Source organism: Odontesthes bonariensis, chromosome 1 (assembly GCF_027942865.1).
Source record: "Odontesthes bonariensis isolate fOdoBon6 chromosome 1, fOdoBon6.hap1, whole genome shotgun sequence".
Lineage (NCBI taxonomy): Eukaryota > Metazoa > Chordata > Actinopteri > Atheriniformes > Atherinopsidae > Odontesthes > Odontesthes bonariensis.
Window position 1 is genome coordinate 21,582,584 of NC_134506.1, and position 22,380 is coordinate 21,604,963.

Here is a 22,380-nt window from a genome sequence, read left to right on the forward strand (position 1 = left end):
CCTTTCAGTGAATGATTAAGCAGAAGGAGGAAACTTAAGAACTGCAGACAGAATTGGTCAGTATTATTTCATTTTGAACACAAGATTATGCGCAAAGATGTCTCCAAGAAGTGCTACTGCACGCACTGCAACTTGTGCTGAACAACGCTGCTGGCATTTACCTGTGTCACTCCCCGTCACATGCTCACTGTGGATCTGCTGGAACCCAGGAATTGGTCGAGTGGTCAGGTACCAAACAGCATGGAGCACATCAGTAGCATGGACCCGGTTATGATCTGTGTGTTTTAACACAGCAGTACAAATTAAATTAATTTTATACTTCACGATAGGAGCAGTAACTTAAAGTATACAGCAAACTAAAGCTGCCATGTTAGGTTTGCCTCACAGCATTTACTCAAGGGATCCGATGATACACAGCAACATCTTGGGATAACACGTAATAATCAAGTCTATCTTTGAATTACTTTTTTTAAAAAAAATTTTTTAATCACAGCACAGCGTAAGACTCACAGGGAATGTCTCTGTAGCCGCTTTCCAGAGCACAGAAGTAGGACATGAACTCCCTCACAGGGATCTTGAAGATCTCAAATAGACACATGTCCTTGAAAAGTGTGTACGTCACCTGGGGAAACACAAGTCAGGATTAATGATGCCCCAATCTGGAAGCAAGTTCAGAATGAATGCAAGTTCACAATTTCTCACTGCTTCTGTGGAAATAAGTAATACCACTTTAACAGTTGTGTGTTTACATTTCCAGCGCTCTGCAGTACAACGGTCCAGATCCTATCTCTGTCTTGAAGGGATTTATGAAAGTGGAGGTGTGCTGCTGCTGAAGATGACTGAAGCCCACTCCACCTGGAGACTGTGTCTAATCTTTTAAGATTAAATTCTTCCTATTTCATCTCTTCTCAGGGTTGCATGGAGCTATGATACAACTTAGTTCCTTACTTTGGTTACCAACAGATGTAACAGAGGAAGGAAGTTCTTAAAATTCTTAACAAAACTAGTTATGTATGAAGAGCTTTTAAAGCAAAGAAAATTTTAACAATCAAAAGATGCTCCCCTTCCTTTTTCTGTCTGCACTGCAGCGATGGTGGCAAATTGCAGTTCACAGACTTTGGGGATCTTTTTAAGAATTTTCTTCAGAGGAGGCCTTCCACAGCATAAGAGGAACCATCTGTGATGCAACCATTTGGTAACAGGTCTAAACAGGGTAACTGCACAGTTACTGGTCCATGCATCAAGGTGATTAGTTTAACATATTAGAGCACCAGGAACCAGTCATTACAGAAGAAAACAGATCCTACTGGTTACCTCTAAAGACCTGTTTCACAGCAGATAGTAAAATATAGAGATTTATGTTGATATATATCTATAGATATAATGAAAGTTGTTGTTTGAGGCGCTCCCCAGTGCCCATAATCCTTAAAGAGCTCTTCAAACTGTTTGTTCTGACTACACTTAAGGTTGTATCCTATAACCTCAAAGACCTTATGACAACAGATGGTTGTTATACTAACATAGCTGAGGATCCGTCCAGTCTTCCCTCCTGTTTTGTCCACTAAGTCGAAGATTTGGAAGTTCCATGTGTTCATCCTCTCCATTAGAGTCTCGTGGTCATCCAGCATGGGATCTAGCCTTAACTCCTGTTCACCCTGGAGACAACCACCAAATAAACACACAGGTGTAACAAAGGCAATTTTACAGAGGAGGGCAGCACCAATTCAGCTTAGACAGAACAAAAAACACGGTGCAAAATATTGTTTAGTCCACAGATATGCTGCCGACAGGTTGGTCAGAGATATGTCTTTGTTATGCTTCAGCAACAGCTGCTCATAAAGCCTTGAGTTGCTAGCCTCACTTTAAAAGCGGAGCTGCCTTCACACAGCTCCATATGGAACAAAAAATATACATTTACACTAGTACTCCCAAATACTTGCTAAAAGTTTCCCTTTCACATCACACAAAGTCAGACCAAACTTTGGTCTTTAGTTTGGCTGCTTCTAATAAGTGAGAAAACTTATTCCCAACTGTCTTGAGCTGCAGTGCCCCTCCAACATAGCCCGGTGGGAGCTTGTTCTTGTGAAACAGACATGTCAGAACATCCCACAGAGCACAAATGTGCTAAACATGTTCTAAACAAAACTACCAGGATGGTCTACCTCATTGTATAAAGATCCAAATATCTGTTAGCGTAAATAAATTGCGAGAGTACAGGTGGTTTTTCTGTTAGTACGAGGGATTTGGGTAACACACAAATAAACTATAGAAGAAGAGGGGAATTCAGCCTGAAATGTGCGGCCAATGGTAGATTTATAGCCACAGTCTTTTGGGATTAAAGGCCATTGCTAGTTGAAAGTCTCTACGTTCACAATGTTTAATGTTAATCAAAATAATTACAGATTAGACTAACTGTAGTCTTTCTAGAGAAACCAAAAGATGCCAGAGTTTGGGTTCAACTCTCGAGGTGATCACACAGTTTATGGGCCAAATTATGCTCTGACGTGCATGTACAGACAACTCTAGGCACCATGGCTAATGGTTGTTCTTATTATAGAAACAGACTGGAGTTTCTTTGAAAGACTTTGCTCCGTACATAAAGGAGTAGATCAGCAGCAACAGAAAGAGAAGATTACAAATCAAGTCAAAATTCAAACACACTTACGAATAACTGCACTTTTGCTATAAACCTGTGACTCTTAAAGGAGAAGTTCGGTTTTTTTAAACCTGGAAAAAGCTTATTCACTCCGTGCTCTGTGACAGTCGGCTAACTTTACACGGAGTTTGCTACTGCTACTTTTGTGCAACATGCCAGGATATTTATCAGATTTTGACGACGTGGGCGACGACTTTGAGTACGATGGACGTCCTTACCGGAGTGAATGAGCTGTGCTGCAGCGGTGCACGGCGATGAAGTCTTCCCAATAGACGCGTGTGTAGAAAGCTTCCTATAAGCCCCCGGATAGCCTCCAATAACAACAACACGGCAGCTCTGAACTAACAGTGCAATAGTACGCGTTCATTCATTCATTCATCTTAAAGTATTGGTGAAATAAAGACAGATAATCACTTATTTAGAGGCTGTATTGTCTATGCCCTGTTCACTCCCGTTATATGGATAAACGCGGATTAATTTGGAGTAATTTAAATATCTTCCAAAGGACGCCGACTTTCACCAAACTGTTTTCGGTGAGTAGATGAACGTATTTTATGCAAGAAATTAGGTCCAGGTTTAAAAAAATAAAATAAATGACTTCTCCTTTAACACCACTGTTTGTATGTAAAATCTGAAACTATATGCTCACCAACTGAGGCTAGTGCTTTACAAAAATGATTATCTAAATGTATGGAAAATAGCTCAGGTGAGAGGGACAAACATCCACACTCAAACAGCTGTTCCACCTCCTGCGCAGCGCAGCATAATTAGAAAAAGCTGAATCTATCTGATCAAGCACACCTCCGATTTCCGTTGGTCTGTGCTCGTGCTCTTCTCCGTCTCCTCCGCTGCCAGCCCCTGGTCTACTCTAGCATCAGGCCTTCCGTCTCCAGACACGTCCACCTCCGGACTCTCCTCCCTGATGAGAGGTTCCCCAGTGAAGTCCGGCCCCTCACCTCCTGTGTATAAACGCATACGGCACCATGTAATGCCAAGACGCAACGTCATCAAAAAGAGGCTCGGAAAAAAAGTTCAGTTGCCGCTCCTCCTGAAATGTGACGCTAAATTTTGCCAGACGTTAATACATTACATACAAAAACTGAATTTTTTTTCAAATTGCCGTAGACGTGAACGAAAAAAGAAAATTTAAACTGGCACCAGTGCCTTTTAGTTTCAGAAGAAACAGAGGCTAATGCTATTAATGTGATCCAGCAAACCTTTGTTTAAAAGATGCACTTTTTGATCAGATTCACTATTCATGGTCATGTCTTTGCCTAATAGTGTAAAAACTTGCAGTATTCTTGGAGTCCAGCAGAGAGCAGCATTAAATCCTTAAAAGACAGACAGAAGTGTTTCCCTTTCAAACATCAATATCAGATCACCGAACAGGATTGTCAGCCATGACTGCATTCCTCTTCATAATGTGCATGAAGGATGTTTGTACCTGAGCGCCTGCGTTGAGTCTCGCTGGTGAATGCTTGATGAGACTCCGCCGCGTCACCGCTGGAAACCCCCTTGAGCATCTGACGGCCACAGCTTTGACAGACAATCACAGACGAGGCCAATTACAATACGTAACTCAAATGAACTGGTTTAACTAAAAGAAAACGCCACTTCAGCCCGGCTCTCACCTGGTACAGAGTGGGAAGGCAGAGCTGCGAAAGGCCTGCTGGAAATCTGTGGAGAAGGGCTTGTGCAGGTTCAGATTGACACTCGGCTTTGTCAGGAAGTCTGCCGTATCAGGGAACTCCACAGGCGATCGAGTGACGAGGGACGACGAGGAACCTGAACTTAGTGCTGGAGGACTGTGGCTCGGTGAAGTGACCGGGCTCAGGCTGGGCGATGTGCCTAGAGAGGACGAAGGGAGTTCAGGGAGAGATAATAGAACGATACTAAGTTAAATGAGCAGTTAAAGAAAATACAGTGAGTTTGTGAAGTGGAGTCTCACCTGCTCTTCTGGGCCCAGCATGGTATGTGAGGGTGACAGAGGAAGACCTCTGTTTGGGAATGGTCAGCAGGTTTGCATTGGGCCCGTTGGACAGACTTGAGCTGGAGAGCAAAAGACAACCATTCAACTCAGGCCGTAAAAACAAACTCATCGCTCACTAAAGTCTCAGCATTATAATGTATAACCGTCTCACTATCAGATGTTTTTTCCTCACCTGATGAACAAAGTTGCACTATTTTCTAAGAAGTTGGTTAACTAACGCCACTAAAACTAAAAGAACGTGGTCTTACATCGCCAGTCCTCTGCTGCCATCCTGTGGACACATACTGTACGGACACTGCACCCCCAAATTTCTCTCAGCGTATTTGAACAGCATTTACCATTACTATAATCTGGTTCAACTAATACCGTGCATGTGTTTTTTCACTCTGAGTAGACACGCCACTCTTACATGGCAACAACCCCTGCTTTTGATTTCTTTGTACACGGCACAAACACAATGAAAGGAAATGATGAAACACAATTTCTCCCAGTTTCTTGTTTGTGGTTAATGCTGCAATGTTCAAACTGCCTCTCAGTCTCACTCTTTGGCTCTTCAGATTCACACAAAAAGTTTAAAGTCACAGCAAAGCATATCAAAACTGCGAGCGGTTGTTTATTGTTCAAAATGCAAAAGATGACCATCTCTCCATGTCCCATGTGGTAACCCCAATAAATATTTGCAGTGCAGTTCATAAATATTTGGATACTCACAAAATGATATTATTTCCCTCCCTTGTGATGATTTGCCAGGACTTTATTACAACTATCTTAAGGTTTTTTCTGCCTTTAGTTTGTCATCAACAGGGAAAACGCTGCTTGATTAGACTGAGCTTTGCTTTATTTGGTTAAATCTGAGCCCACAATATACCTCCGTACTATTTACAGTTGTCTTCCTCTGTCTCCTGCCACCAATAAACAATCAGTGCCTTTGGAAGCTGAACGTGTCTGTGTCATCATCCTGCTTCCAAGCGCTTTACAGGAGGTGTCGAATGTTTGTGTTTTTTTTCCCTTCTAGAACGACCGTAATTTAACTTTTTCCAGGTATTTTTTCATAATCTACTTTTCCCTCTATGTTTTCAAAGCTTTTGATTGGTTTCCATCTTGTGTTGAACAATCTCTTGGCTCTCATGGAACGTTCTCTTTATGGAAGACTTGGATAATAATATGTTTACCTGCTGAATAGTGTTCCTGACTTGGCTGGATGTCGTAAAGACGATTTTCCTTTATCATATAATTAAAGCATTGCCCAATCATCCACCATTGTTGCCTTTCATGGACGTAACCCTGTTTATACTGCCAAACTCATCGGTGTGTTTTCTTTTTTTCATGGAAAAAGTGTTTATGATCTAAACACTTTTTAGATTAATCTAACTGATGGATTTGATTTGTATTCGCAGTCTAATGGTGGACCGTTTCATGTGCATCAAGGGCTCTTTTGTCCACACGGCTGGGGTTCACAGCAGCAGCCTCTAAATAGAAACGTCCCTCCTTCAAACCTTTTACCCGGTTAACTAATGAGGAAATAACAAATGGATAAGCTCACACCTGTCTACGAAACCCTTTTTTGAGTCAATTGTCCAACTACTTCCGAGCCCTGGAACAACAGGTATCTGCGTATTAAAGAGTTGTATTAAATAAATCCTTCCACCAACGTGGATGTTAATACCCTCGAAAGAACATATTTGTTACACAATATTACTTAACTTACCTTATATTTAGTTAAAAATACAAATCTGGACAGATTTATTGTTAAATTTCACTGAGCATGATTTCTGTTTTCTAACCACTTTAGGACTTTCTCAGACCATCATGAGCAATACCCTAACTGTAGCTCAGTCACATCATTTAAGCAAGCTGTAAAACTGATCCACAACAAAGTCTGTGTTTCTTGTAGATACCTGGTCAAGCTGAGGTCTGAGTGGGGTCTCTTTCCATTATTACGCTCCCAGCGCGAAGAGACGGAGTCGAGAGGAGGGAGTACAGAGGTTGTGGAGGAGGTGGAACTCCGCCTGGGCTGAGGGGTAGGGAGGCTGTTTCTGCTGCTTAAACCCTGACAAGCACAGGAAGTTTCCAGTATAAAATGTATGTTTGAGTCACAGACTGATGATATTGTCACACAAATATCATCGCACTTTAAAGTTAAAGAATATCTGGAAGCTAAACTATTTTCAGTATTACGGGGGGAAAAATGACGAATTAAGAGCTACTAAATGTGTTGAATAAACAGCCCCCGGACAACCTTTCCCACCAGCAGCGGAGCTTCTAAAAACAGGAGCAGCAGCACAAAAAGGAGCACCTCTTAGTTCAACTTTAGCAACACTTTCATTTTTTTTTTTCATCTTGCCTGCATCATTGATAAATAAAGGATTTGCTTGTAAACGGAGACTGTACTGAAACTGACAAATTTGAGAGGGAAAATGTCACACGGTAAAGTACGAGTTACCACAGGGGCCAGATATGTCCATCACCTCACATCCTTCCTTTGAAATCAAACAGTGGTTTGGTATATGTGTCGGCTAAACTGACAATTCCGAAAAATTCCTCAGTGATGATGTTAAGATGAAATAAATAGAAATGTGCTGAGTCGCACATGACTAAAGTTATTTGGTAGACACTTCCAGTGAGAGTCGGATATTCATTTCCACTTTTTCCTCATGATCATGAGTGTTTCATGTTGAAAGTTTGGGATCGACTCAGTGAATCAGCAATTTCTGGAAATATTGGGCAACAGCGATCGCCGTACGTGAAATACACAGCCCTCCTTTCTTTGCAAATCTTTACGTTATGAAATTACTGATTGTATCATGTTGAAAGTAGCCTGCTGATTTCACATTTTATCTTCATTATCAATTTTGGACTTCAGTGTCACGGCTTTGAATGCTTGTTTCTTTCATAAAATGCACTGATAGTTAAAGGTTTGAGCGAAGCGTGAAGATAACGGGCTCCTAACAGGAAGCACACAGGCAGATGATGACCCGCGCAGTTTGGTTTCCTTGTGGTTATGATGGCTATGAGGCAGGCTTGAACTCTCTAGTCTCTCACTCAAACAAGACACACACACACACACATGCACGCACACACGCGCACACACACACGCGCACACACACACACACACACACACACACACACACTCACTCCCAATGGTGTTTCATAAAAAATATAGTAACAATTAAACAAATAAAGTCTCAGGCCATATTTTCAAGTCACACTGGTGCGCCGAGCTGTAAAATACGGTCGCCGTTTCTCCAGAAATGGTTGCAAAATGCGACTAAGTGGTCAAAGTCTGGAGCTCTTGGAAGGATAAAAATAATGTAAAGTTAGTTTTATGCTGGCGACAGCAGCCAGCTCGGTGCTGAACGTCAGCTAGAGTTGGTGCAGGGAGGGGAGACGCTGGGTGTCTGTCTGCAGCCGTGCTGAAGATGTCCACTGCGGGAGGCGATGGCGACGCCATTGATATCAGAGCTGTCTCAAATTAATATCTGAATAGATACAAGATTTTAGAATCAGCGAGCATCTGAGTTTTTGACAACCCTCTTGAAGACTTAATTAAGACTGATTACAATACAGCATCATCAAATACATGATTGGTGTTCCAGTGGTACTACTTTCCACAGGTTCTTTTATATGATCAGCAACTCTTGCACAAACAATCAATATCACGTAATGCAGTCAATAGCAGAGCACTTGTACTCACCTTAATACTTTTCCTGTCACTCCTCTCCACAGAGTCTTCGGCCTCTACAGAGTAGAAACCTGGGAAGGGGGTGAAGGGGTTGACCCTGGGGCGGCATGAGCCCGAAAACGTCCCCAAGAGGCTGGAGATGCTGCGCAGAGACGCAGTGGTGTTTGGCGACAGAGACAAGTCTATCAGCAGGTCTGACACCAGATTCCTGGCCTCGTTGATGACCGAGAGATCCACGCCGTTGCCGCTCAGTGCACCCTGATCGCATGAACACATACATCAGACAGGTCGGGGAGCAGAGCAGCAGAGGCAGCATCAGAGGGCATCTTCAGTGTTGCACAGTACCTGAATGCTGTTTTTTTCCAAATGTTCGAGTGTTTCTCTAATATCAGCAGAAGGAAAACAGTGAAAAAAAACCTGAAAAGGTGTCTTTCCATCTTTTGGGAATCACATTTTTCAAAGCTAATTTCTAACCTCCTCTGCTGTTGTCTCCTAATCCCATTTCTCTTCCTCTGGCGTGTTACCAACAAAACGGTAACAGCAGCTCCAGTTTTTTGGGAGGGGAAATAGACATTATTTAAATTCCATTGGGGAAGTGAAGCGCTACGCTAATATCTAAATACACGGTCCCATAAATTGTAAGAGCAGTCTATCACAGTGAGTAATCCTTGCTTTTTTTAGGGCAGGTTTCATAAGAGAATGTTCTGACTGGGTTGACTCTGTCAGGAACAGGAACAAATACTGACTTTTGGCCTCTGCAAGTGAAATATTTTGATAGATTACACAAATAGTTCAAACAAGTCATAGAATGCCTGTGTGAGATGTAAAAAACAAAAAAAAACAAAGAAAACAAAGAAAAAGTGGCATGACAACGATTTCAAGGGCATTGCAAGCAAGGTTCTACACTATATGTATCCTGCCTGAATAAAAAGTGTGAGGAGAAGAACTGAATGTCCTAAAGGTGAGTCCAGCTCTACTGGTGGGTACAACGCTACCTGAAAAGAACTGTATATCCTGCGTGATCTTAAAACCTCAAAAACATGCGAGTACTGACCTGATATTGTGGTTTGTACCAGTGTTTCAGATCCCAGTCCCATAAGATCATCTGAAAAACACAAGGCAGTTGTCAGTCAATCGCTGTATCGCTGTATGTATATTTGTGCGTGACAGAGATTATGAACCGTGGTCAAACAGAAGGAGCAGAGGCTTCGACCTGTGCTCCAATTTGAGCATACCGCTGCAATGAGGGCACCGGCAGGTCAGTAACAGCTTCTGCTAGTCCACTCTGCCTGTTATCTAAACACACAGTGTAGTAACAGTTTACATTAAGGATTTCCTGCGCCACTTTATGCACTTTCTACTGCAGGTACTGTCTGCTGCACGCTGCCTGAGCGTCAGCAGACAGAGGCCTTTCACCGGGAGGCAAAGCAGAAAAGCAAACCACTAAAACCACCGTGGTGTGCTACAATAGAGTTATGAGATCTTATCAAGACCAAACTACGTCAGTCGGCTGAATTTCCATGCTATCTGTTGGTACCCACACAGGAGCTCTCACACTTTACGGCACTGTGAGGTCAAAGCTGGTGCAGGTTGTGTAACAGTATGTCGGTGGGCCTGAAAGCACCGAAGTTCATATATGAAAGTATGATTACAGCATTTTAGCATTTACCGTGGTTTATACGAGTCAAATTATGATCGTACACATCAACTGTTGTGCATTTAATTTCTTTAGAGTTTAAAAAAAATAAAACAGCAACTAGACTTTCTTTCATTCAAGATGGAAAAATGAAACCAAGTAACTGTGAAACATCTGGCTAGTGTGCTTTAGCAAAGCCCCCATGCAGTCTTACCCCACGCCACAAGAGGGACAGACACAGAGGATTGATCCATAGATGACACCATCAGCCTCACCTTACCATGTAAATACACACCCAGAGTGTCAGGACTAAACAAAACAAATACTGTCACTTTAATGACAACATTAAACAAACAACAAACAAAAATAATAATTGATTGAATTGCTCCATAATGAGAATAAAATACTTTGTAAAGAAAATCCCCCCTATTTTATGGAATGGCTTTGAATTCATCTTTACAAATAGAAACTAAAATGTTCTGTTTCACTACGGCTCTATAGGGACACGATTCTGCCTGGATAAACACATAACATGCAGCAGAAACCTAAATCCCACTTTCTAATGCCAAAACTAAACACTTTCACGTCACATGCAGCAGATGAAATCTATGATAAAGGTTGTTAAACAGATCAGTGGGTCCATTCCGTCTCTTCTAATCAGTAACCGTTTCATTGATCAAAGTGGGACGTTGGATGTTTGTCATCAGCATCTGTACAATGCTGCCAAACATTTAATATGGCAAATAAGCCCTGCCATGGCAACCCGACATAGAGGCCAGCAAACAATGCTCCATACACCATGGCAACAGGATGGCGGGAGAGGGCCGGAGGACGAGTCGCTGGCCTTCTGCTTGTTTACAAAGAGAAACAGGAGGGCTGCAACAGAGGGAGACGGCTAAAAAGGTGAAGGAGAGGTTGCCGTTGAAGAAGGGATGACAATAAAGGACAGAGAGTTACAGACACAGATAAAAAAGAAAGTGAGACACAACCACATTCCATGTGCTCTCTTGACACCCAGTGACGCTCTCAAATGTCTGCAGTGTGTCACACAATACAGCACCCTGCGTGTGCAATCCGCCAACACGTCAACATTACAGCGTGCTTTGTGCTTCACCTCTGCACAATCTGTGCACAATGCACAAAAACACAATCTCCTCTGACACGCACAGAAACAGGAAAAGCTGGCTGAATTAGCTGAACCACCACTGCAGAGCGTGGCAGAACAGAAGTTATTTACAATGAGGTGCTTTTACAAGCCATGAGATTAAAATCTTTCACTGAACAACAGACTTTTTTTCTTTTTCTTTTTGGGAACGCATGAAAATAAGGCTTAAGGAAACACAATTCAAACACCCGGACACCTGTACTAAAATATCCTCACAGACACAGAAAAACATGGTTCTAATCTCTAAGAGATTTACTCAACTTCCTCTGCCAAAAAGTACTTCAATACACTAAATACAAATCCAGAAACCATTCAAATCTGCATCCAGATTAGTTATTTCCTACATAAAACTGCTGCTTAAATTTTTTATCTATTCGATAAGAAAAACCTTTTTTGCAAAATAAGTATTTCAGATAACCAGAGCGACATATCAAAAGCACGATTTTCACTTGCAGTGGGGGATTGCAAATGAAAGTGTTATTACTTTTACTCCCGTAAAAGCTCTAAATACTTGTTGTTTCTGATGAATTTCCCTATTTTTAAACTTGCATGCAACGTCACTGGGAATCTGCATAACACTGGGAGCAAACCCGCACGAACACATACATAAAAGATCATTTACAGCACAGCCTCTTCCAGAAGGGGGGGGGACTATATGTGAACCTTACACATTTCCTTGCAAACAGAAAGAGACGTGTACAGTCAAATTAACCTTGCAATTAAATGCGCAGGTGCAAAACAATAGGAAATATAAAAACAGTTCCTCTCTCTCTCTCTCTCTCTCTCTCTCTCTCTCTCCCTCACACACACACACACACACACACACACACACAATACTTCAACATGAGACGGCCATAAATATTTCCTAACAGGAGTCAATAAACCTGTGCAAGCTATTAGACGGCCAGTTAGTTACACCCGTGTGTCATATTAGCCAGGCACTGCAGTGTGAGAGGTGCTAGAACTGATAAAAACCTGCTAATAAGAGGGTGGGGGGCAGAGAAAAGGTATCAATGGTAGTCAGGCAGTGAGGCAGGCAGGGCATTTGTATGGAGAGGAGCAGGGCAATGCTGACGTCAGTCTGCAGCGACATACAGCGTCAGCAGCACTCCGCACACGCTGACAATGAGGACTGGGCTATGGCTATCGACACGCAGTGAGGAGATGATGATACAGGGAGAGGGAATAAAAGCACAGTTTTACATCCATGATATTCGGGGGGGAAAAAAGCTAAGGGGAGAGGGCTGCAGAGCGTGTCGTTGTGTGTCCCGCTCGCTCGGACGCAGCTTAATTGACACAATAGAGCTGTGCTTGTATCACGGTTCCAAGGTCCAGATGAAGAAGGCAGCAGAGTGGAATTATGAAAAAAAAAAAAAAAAACCTCTCTGAACTTTTGACCTCGCAAGACTTCCAAGTTTCATCCCACAGCAGATATTCTGTAGAAAACACAGCGTCTCCCGTTCCAGCTGCAGCCTTTTAGTAAATTTGCTGCAATAAAACGTATGAAAGAAACGTTTCCATTTCTCTGAGACACAACACTAAGAATGGCAGATGATAAAAGCATGATTACATCCTCCCAATGGAACTAGTCAGACAATCAACAGGGGTTTCTGTCTTTTCTTTCAAAACCTCTCTCAGATCAACAGGCCCAAAGGGAAAACTCGGGGTACTACAGACGACTAAGGCCGCCTGTGGTTGTCACCAGTGTTGTCAGGGCAACCTGGCAGGACCATGGAAAATTCTTTGACTTAGGAAAGGAACTTGCTTAAAATGTCATCTCTCTCTTTCACACTCATCCACCACCTCACTGAACCTGGTGTTGTTCAATGTCTGGCCGCCACAAGCAAGCACCTTTTAGCGTCAGTTGGAGTTTGACGTTTATTTGTGTGTAATCTCTCAATTTGCATTCTTTGATGACCTATTTTGCTCATCTGTAAATTAAAAAAAAAATATATAGAAAATATCTCTATTTTTTTAACTAAGGTTTTCAGGAAGTCGACACTTTATGTCTCATTTGATCATTTTCACATCCCTACAGATAGAAATAAGTAGTGTGCTCAACTCAAACAAAGCCTTCTTCTGACTTTAAATTGCACCAAAGATTTTTTTTTACTGTGGAAATATGTAAGGGTATTTATAGAAGTCAGTGTGTGCTCAATGGAGAGACACTCAGGATAATAAAGAGCACCAAACGGTCTTTGGAACACACGTCGTGTCGGACTGCATTCAGAGTATTTCAGGGGCTGATATAGTGCACTTGTCAGTAACTGGTGTTTGTGTAGATACGCAGCAGCATACGATGAACGTGCATGCTTGTTTTAAGGGCACATCGCTGCCAAATATTAAAAAAAAAATATGCAGTAAACAATCAGAGCTGTTAAAGAGAGAGGTCCACACTGAAGGGAGTTTCTCCCTCCCATGGCTGACAATAGTCCTGAGCTTTAAGAAGCTCCTTGTGTGTGATCTTCACTGTCTTTCCTTTACTTAACAATGTCAACACGAAACACATTTGCATAGTGCCTGTTAAGTTTGAGAAATAATGTTTGTTTTAATTACAAAATGTTCAGATTACAAAAGACAGAGCGTGAGTGATTGTGCTTCCTGCGAGGAACATACAACACAACACCACAGTGCATTAGGTGAATTATTGAACCTTTAAGGCTTTAAGATTACTTTGTATGCATTTGTAATTGATCACAGGTACCAAATGGGTTTGGGAGAAGTTGGAGGAGTCTCTTCACAACGAGAACTTTTTAAGGAAATTTCATTTCCCTTTTGTCTTTCTTTTCACCAGGGGCTCTAATTACAATGTTTTATTAATATTTAATAATCATCCATACGTATAAATGTGAGAGTCAATGGTTGCCTGACATGGCTTTTATCCTGTGTTTTTTTATTATTATTTCATAATCCTGTTCTCTGACATTTTTGTCAGATTTTTTTGTCTTCCTTTTTTTTTGTGCTCACTCATTTCTGTTGCTTTTGCTATATTTGCTCTGCACCTGTTTCTTGTTCAGTTGATGACTCAACTGTTCTATTCCCACAAGACACACCTGTTTGTTTTTTGTCATCACTTGCCTGGTACATACACTCTCAGTGGTTTTCTGTGCTTGTTTGCCAGGTCCTCAGTGTTGCTCCTGTGCTTCTCCTGTTTAAGCTCGTGCTCGTTTTTTTTTCTGTCTTTGGATTTATGTTTGGATTTCTTTTTTTCTTGGGGGATTGCACGTGGAATGCTTTTGGATTTCTTGCCTTGCAATGCTTTTAGTAAATTATTTTGTTCCCACACACCTGTCTGCCTCCTGCTTAAATCTGCTTTTGAGATCCTCGATATGGAACTAACCCCCGAACAATGGATATGACTAAGCGGATATAGATGTATGTTCCAAAGTACAAAACCATAAAAGAAAAAAAAAGCAACAGTCAACAAAAATGTAGACAAATTTAAGAGGGCAGTGTCCAGCATTCAATGACATGTAGTGACAAAGTTGCAGTTGTTTAAACTCCGCTCACAAGCAAGTCAGAGACTTTAGAGTGGCAGTTAAAATATAAAACCTGCAATGGGCCTGCTACAGAACCAATGTTGAGTCAGTCTACTCTGGGCTTCTGTGGAAATGTGTCAGCACAACATGGCGGACTGTGAGAAGAAAGATGATTCCGAGTCATACTTTGAACGTGAAGTTGCATTTCTACTCATTGGAATATATAGATTGTAACTCAAAGCTTTAAACACCAATGCTTAAGATCCTCCAACACATTAGTAATTACCTGCTAAAAGGTCTCACCTACTTCAAGTACAATGTCTTATTATCTTGTAAAACATTACCTAGATAGCCCTTCGCAACTTTGCATCAAATTCCCACTAATTAAAGGGTGCTAATCAGGTAATAACACTGAGTTATTACCCAGCACAAAAGAAGAAGGAGCTTATGTAAGTAAGGACAAAGAAAGACATTTCTTTATCCATATAAGAACCTCCAGTTTGAAGAGTTGAAATTACGTAGACCATTAAATCCCCCAGATGTTGCATGTCTAAAATATTTCACACCATTTGCTGCGTTTTTATCACTTTACAGGACTGTAATGACGCCCTATTACACAGTGTGAAATCAATTTCCAAGAAAAGTAATTTGCTTCCTCCTCATGCTCAACCATAATGCTCCAATAGATGACAACAGCATGCTTATCAACAACTTGTGGACTAAACCAATAATGTATCATGGCAGTCTTATAACACTGTAAACTTTGAAATCTGATGTGACCTTTGTCACAATGCAAGACACTGCAGAACATTCCAAATTCTTTCCAGTCTTTGTCTCTCCCTGAACATCCATTGTTAATGATATCTGAGGATTACGCTTAATTCGCTTAATTCCAGTTTCCCTGATAAGTTAACAGAAGCCACTTCCTGTGACCCCACCGGCTCACACTGTAAGTATTTATCAATCTGTATTGACAAATACAGATTGATACTATATGCTAATTTATACTTATGTCAGCATAACCAAATATATATTTTTAAAAAAACTGCCTTAACCGCCTCTCAGAAGTGGGATAATCTGCATTTCAACCACAGGAACTTTGGCAAGGAACCAGGGTCTTTTCTTCAGATTGTTCTATTTCGACCGCAGGAACCAGGGGCTAAACAGAGTTCAGAGGGGGAAACGTCACTGCCAAATCAAGCAGTTCTGTGGACTCTTCAAAGTTCACAGGAAGTTGGGTAACTGATAGGAACCAATGTGACGTAATAACCTGCCAGTGTTGGTGGAGGAGTCAAAATCAGGGTAACGACAGGTGTAACATTTACAAATGTTGTTTACACAGCTGACATCTCACAATATTTACTCTTTTTTTGGGGTGGGGGGGTCAGTCATTGATGCATTCACATGTTCTGTCAATCAGGTTCAGTATCTCTCCCAAGGTTAAGTCAACATGGGGACTGACAATTTGAGGACTGAACCAGCGATCTACTGATGACGACTGAACCACAGCTGCCACCTGCCGCCCTTCAACGTGCGCTCACTGTCTGGACCGATCGCCGTACAGTTACGTCACAAATAGATCCTCTTGTTCAATGGGGAGAACCATCTCCAGGGTAAGAGCTAAGAAAAAAAAAAAAAAAAAAAAGTCCATACAAGTGTAGTTCTCCCACCTATGACCGGTGCAGACACAAAAAAAAGGTTTGTGGGGACCAGGGGACACTCCTTCAACTGCCACAATAACCTGCAGCACCTGTGGTGAAGAACATTTAAAGCTGTTTACACATATGAACACCGGAGACCTCAAATAAAAAGCATACACAAATTTGGTCTCAATTTTTTCCGCAGTTGCTTTTCACATATGCGTTTCACAGCGGAAGACTTTCTGCTGGAGATGCATTCTTGTGGCGAGAAATGCAGCGCACTGGAGGCAGGTTGTGATGCAGAAATTAGGCTGGCGAAATCCCTGTTTTCTTCATGCGTTGTGAAACAGCTGATGAGGCTCCTTGTTTAGTACTGCATATATCTGGGCTTATTCGCAATAGAGACAGGCGAGAGGAAAGTCCAAAGAATAGTTACAGCCATTTATGTTCACACATACCACTGTTCCAGAACATCTCCGCAACATTTCAGGCTCGCAGCACATGAAAACAGCTCATGTGTAACCAACAAAGCCGCTTTAAAAAGTCAATACTGAACCGCTTTGGTTTGGTTGTCTTTGGTTCACCATTTCTGTACAAAAACCACAGAGCAAACGCAGCAAACCAGCGGATCAGACAAAATCTTTCAAGCTCCCGCAATTACGATGTCCATTCTGGTGTGCTGAGTTTCTTTGGACATCAAAAACACACTGTGTCTCCATTCGCTTGCCGATTTTCTTCCATTTGGTACACACCCATTCATGGGACGTAATGATGAAAGCCATGATTCCATTTTGCATCTGATTTGCGCTGGTTTGAAAAGCACCTAACTCAATTTGTAAGGATGAGCCAAACTGGTTCTCTCTCAGTCGAAGAGTCCCACTTCTTTTCGGTTTTCACACTGCGTTCCCAATTTGACGTTATCAAATTTATCGGTTTATCTAAATTGCATTAAAAATCAAGAGAATAAAATGCACAACGAGACTTTATGTTGTCAGTGAACTCTGAAAGTCTTTGTCCTCTGTGATGGACAAGAATGTGAATTTTTATAAAGTTAACTCAAATTGACTGGAACTACGTCCAAAAATAGCACAAAAATAACAGGAAGCCGAAGGAATTTGGACAACACCAAATGATTGATCAGCTGCAGTACTAATCCAACATCCAAGGCTGCCTGGCCTGCATCAACAAGGCTCCCTTTCCTCGAAGACTAAGGGTGAAACGCTTATGGTCTGCCGTAGAATTAGTAGCCTACACAGCTCTCTCATTTTCTATCTCAGGGGCACAGCATGTGGTTTTACTAGGGCGCTTTGTTTATACGAATTAGTAGAAGTACAGTGCACAGCCTATAGACATGCACCCACTAATTCCTTTGAAGCAGGAAAGATAGTAGTTTCTGCCTGTGTCCCCAGGAAAAAGCAAACGAAAAAAGAAAAAAGAAAAACAGACCAGAACAAGGGTCAAACAGCAAAAAAGTGAAAGAGTTACAACTGTATGGGACTTTTAGAAGGTGGAAGGAAAATTATCTGGACCAAGCTGGATTGCTGCTATTTCATTAAGGCAAAGACACGGATACGGTTTGGCCAAATGTTCCAGACGTCTATGTCAGTGAAAGACTTGACTGATCTTGTGTTTACTGAGAAGTGACGGCGCCTTAAAAATTCAAACTTGTTGTGAAACAGTTCCCTGGGTTGCTGTAGCTAAAACAACTCTAACTTGGATGAAGTGAAATAATACAGATGCATAGCTAGTATTTAGCTTAGAGCTTAGGACTTTATTGGTTACTAACAAAAGGTAATAAATGAAGGATTATGTCTATCTTAACTGGCAAGCATTCTTTTTTCCCCAAGGGAAAATCAAATATATTCCATTTTTATATTCTACAATGGTCCGTACAATGGATTAGGGCCACTGCAGGTCAAAGAAATGTAAGTCTGTGACAATCAACAGGTTCTTATGATTTCACCCCAGAATTACAACATAACCCAAAGCATGTGGATGAGGTGATGGCTTTTATGCGTTAAGAGTCAACAACGCAATGGGCAGCTGGAAGGCGATTAAGTGGTTACATCCATGGAAATCTAAAAATGGGACTTGTGACAGAGCTGGACACAACATTAGAGGTCCAACAGTTGGAACCCTCCTTCTGAGAGACGTGGTTCCTTAACAAAAAAGAAGAACAAATGCCATTTCTGATTCATTTTATTGTTTTACTTTAAAAAATTCCAGAGATTTTTCTTGTTGATTTACATTTATTTGAAGGTAAAAACCTGATAATTAAAGTCCACTACGTAGAATTGGGTAACATATATATATATATATATATATATATATATATATATATATATATATGGATAAAGTTTGGAACCTGAACAAATCCCATTCCCACTCCAAGTCTGCAATTCTGGTAGCTGAACGAAACGTGAGATGCCCACAGCAGAGCCGGTGTATAGTGTTTCCACTCTGGGCTACTGTGTATGGGGCAACATGTTAGAGTGACAGAGAATGGGACTGGCAGCATTTTTAGAGATAAACTTCTCAATCTTAAGCCTGGTTTATTGTCGGTAACGCAAGACGCAACGCAAGACGCAACGCAAGCCCTTGCGCGGTTGCAAGCCCCCCCTTGCGTGCTTGCGTGTGTCACCTCAATTTTCTAAACTTTACGCAAGACGCAAGCGCAAGCCACTGGCTGTGTTCGAAACCGCCTACTACTTGAAAACGGCATACTCATCGATCTGACAGTATGCAGAGCGTTTACACATAGTGCACTTCACTCCTGCCCGAGCCGAAATCAGCCAGCCTGAAAAGCTGATTTCCCTTAAGCTATAAACTCTGTAAATATATAACTTTAGCAACATTTGAAACATTTTCAGGCGAGAAAGTAGTCGTTTAGACCCCCAAGGTGTTGAAAATCTGACAAAATACCGGCTATTTACAAGAAGAAGAAGCATGAATCCACTCGAAGAGGTCCTGGCGGTGAATTTCCTTTCATCATAGTAGGCTTGTCATTGAAAAAACCCGCTACTCCACCTACTGTCCTGGCGGTGAATTGCCACGCAGCACACGCAAGCGCCGGCAAAGCTAAATGAAGCATAAACGTCTCGAGCCATTAACACAAGCGCAAGACGCAAGCGCAAGGGCAGTTAAAAGAAGTATAACTCAGCCTTAAGGGGATCAAATCCCAATGGGCCTAATGCAGGAACCGTTCGTACGCACAGATTTGATCTTAAATCGTGCGTATGAGTGATTTATGAGAATTTGCGTATTCACCAATCTTTTCATATTTTACGCTTTCTTTCAGGTACGAACAGAATTTACGAGTGATCCAGACATAAAGTAACGTAGGAGATTCGTAAAATAGTCCGCTGTTATTCAAATCAAGTTTGCTTGACTAATGGATTGTATATTTAATTACTTTGAAGCAAACATAAATAATATATATATATATATATACACTATACCCCATAATGATGCTGTCATTATTCTGTTTGACTTAAATTATGCACTAATTGAAGGTTAATATGACTCTGTATATAACAGGTCAATGGGAAGCGTAACCAGCGGCTTACTTTCTACTTTTGGGATGCCTTAGCGCGTCAGGCTCTTGGAAGAGACCGTGTAGATGTCCTTGCGGGTGACATCGCGATTTAGATTGCCAAGGACTGTGCTGGAGAGAAACACGCCGATTAAACCCAATTCCACCCAGCAATAGACTGCACACATATATGCATCAAAGCACCCGTGCTGTTGTGGAGCACACTATTGGTGAGCTGAAGGCCATTTGGGTGGGGGGGCAAACTGCTCTATAGCCCAGAGAAATCTGGCATGTTGCGTTTTGCATAATATTGCCATGAACGAGGGTCTCCCACTACCTGAACCAGCCCAGGCAGACCAGAGGGTGTGGTACCAGAAGACCCCCCTCATGGACCACCCCATCAAAGAGCCATCATGATGAGGCAACAACTGATTGCAGGCTTTAGTTGCAGTCATCGAGTGCCCGGCCATGGCAAGACGTTTTTTTTTTAAGCCATTTTCATATCAAACCATTTTTTTTTTCATTTCGGTGACATTACGAACTACAGGTGACACGGAATTAACAGCACTCGTAAGAACTTTCCATTTCTTCGCTTTAGCATGTCCTGTAATTCCACTGCTGACACTGCTAAAAATAACAGATTTTCCTTTCTGGATCTCTGAAAGCAGAACTTCAATCTCAGAGCCCGTAAAGTTGTTCTTTTTGCACCTTGATGCCATTCTCATGACTCAACACAACACTTCCTGGCACAGGAGAGAGGAAGCAGAGCCTTATATGGTATCATTTTGGGTGTGGAGTTCGCAAATCTACTATCCTCATGCACGCACACTTAAATACGCACGGGCATTCATCATTTACGCAGGTCGTTTACACACTTTTTACGAAGTTAAGAGCATTTGTTGAATCCGACGTGGCGTGTTCGTACAAGACCTTCGTACGAAAAAAGTGAGAGAAATTTAGAATATAAATATGAAAATGTTCTTGCATGAGGCCCAATGATTCTACACTACACATGGGCTGGTATGAGATTCTGACTGTATGATAATCTTAGGCAAAAATATCACGGTTTCACGGTACTATGATTACAGCTCTAAAATGTGTGTTTTGAATGTCTGTATTTAAAAACAAGAAAAATAAAAAAACTTTTCCATTAGTTACATGGAACTAATGGTTACATTCGTGAAATAGTGTGCTTCAGTGGACACACTTGGGAATTATCTTATTACTTTCAGGATGCAATAATAATAATAATAATAATAATAATAATAATAGTAATAATAATAATAATAATAATAGATTGGTTTGATATAGCACTTCTCATAATACTCAAAGCCACTTCCAGTGAATGAAACAACAGCTAATTCCACAAAATTCTGCCCGTCTCCATCAACGAGCTCTGGGAGTTGACGTGGTCAGTCACTATGTTGTTTCAGTGCAGTGTATTACAGTTGCCTGTATCGCACTTCTTCGCTGAGTCTGGATTCAAATTGGTCCATCCTGTTTGTCGTTTTCCGAGCGTGCCAAGTTACAAATTTTGACTGATGCACAACTATGCGACAACCAAAAGACAGACGGGGGGGGGGAGTTCGGGGGGCTCACCTAGCTCAGCCATCATACAGCCTGCAGAGCTGCCTGCTTGTCACTCACAGCAAGCGGAGGTGCGCGGGGGGAGGGGCACTACGCTGCAGGACCTCCACTTACTCTGACTAGACGCCACATAAATTATTATTTTTTTTTTTTTTTACATTTTAGTGGTTTTGAAACATTGACTTTTTAATACCGTGGTATACCTTGAAATCGGTAACTGGCTAATGCCTGACCACACTGACGACAATTCTGTTTTTTTCCACTGAAAAATCAACCTTTTTTAACTTTTAACCTGTTTTACTCTGAGAGTATAACAAAGCTCATCAATGCAAACATTTCCAGACTTAAAGGGCATTTATCGCCACCTATTCACTTTTACCTTACCTGTTGTAGTCACTAAGTTCCGACTGTTATAACAATGCAGTTTTTTTATCTACTTTGGGGCAACATAGTTGTGCACAAAATGCTTTAGAGATCAACGTGCTGATTAAGTAACACGGCTGAGTCGAAAGATTGTCAAACCCTGTCAAACCTGAAAAAGAAGGCATTGTTAGAAGGTTGAAGAAAAACAAAACCCTCAACATGCCACAAATCAAGTTTAAGATGTCAGCTGCAAGCTGCAAGACGGTTAAGATGTCTGCAATGCAGCTGACTGAAAAGATTCTTGAGCTCATCCTTGACTGACGTGACATCTATCAGCAGTGCATTCTTATTGTTCGTGATGCCACGAGTGTCCAGATGCACATTCACAAAGGGAAATCTTTTCCGCATAAAATCAATTCAGATGTGCCGATTGTGGACGATGAGAAAACAGGGCGGTGATGTAGGTGACTTTTTCCCCTAATAGTCTATTTGTGATTGTTTCTAAGTTAGCAAACTACATGACATATGTTTGTGTGACATTTCAGAGTTTCTCGTTTGACTCCATGGCTCATCTCCTGGTTTCACTGTATTGTGTCAAATGGCTCCTGTTCCAAATTGCTCACTTGTGGCTGCAGTGACAGCTGTTCAGC

The 22,380-nt window shown here is 41.6% G+C and overlaps 1 protein-coding gene across 1 annotated transcript in view; it reads right to left on the reverse strand.

Moving 5' to 3' along the window:
• The window catches only part of pde3b (phosphodiesterase 3B), a 56,085-nt gene that overhangs the window by 8,866 nt on the left and 24,839 nt on the right, over positions 1-22,380 (reverse strand). The window contains exons 2-11 of the mRNA XM_075460022.1: positions 9,383-9,433; positions 8,341-8,586; positions 6,545-6,696; positions 4,605-4,705; positions 4,288-4,504; positions 4,101-4,192; positions 3,458-3,615; positions 1,521-1,655; positions 511-622; positions 162-275 (exon numbers count right to left, since the gene is read on the reverse strand). Of these exons, the coding sequence (XP_075316137.1) occupies positions 162-275; positions 511-622; positions 1,521-1,655; positions 3,458-3,615; positions 4,101-4,192; positions 4,288-4,504; positions 4,605-4,705; positions 6,545-6,696; positions 8,341-8,586; positions 9,383-9,433 (1,378 nt within the window). The remainder of the gene's footprint in view (positions 1-161; positions 276-510; positions 623-1,520; positions 1,656-3,457; positions 3,616-4,100; positions 4,193-4,287; positions 4,505-4,604; positions 4,706-6,544; positions 6,697-8,340; positions 8,587-9,382; positions 9,434-22,380) is intronic.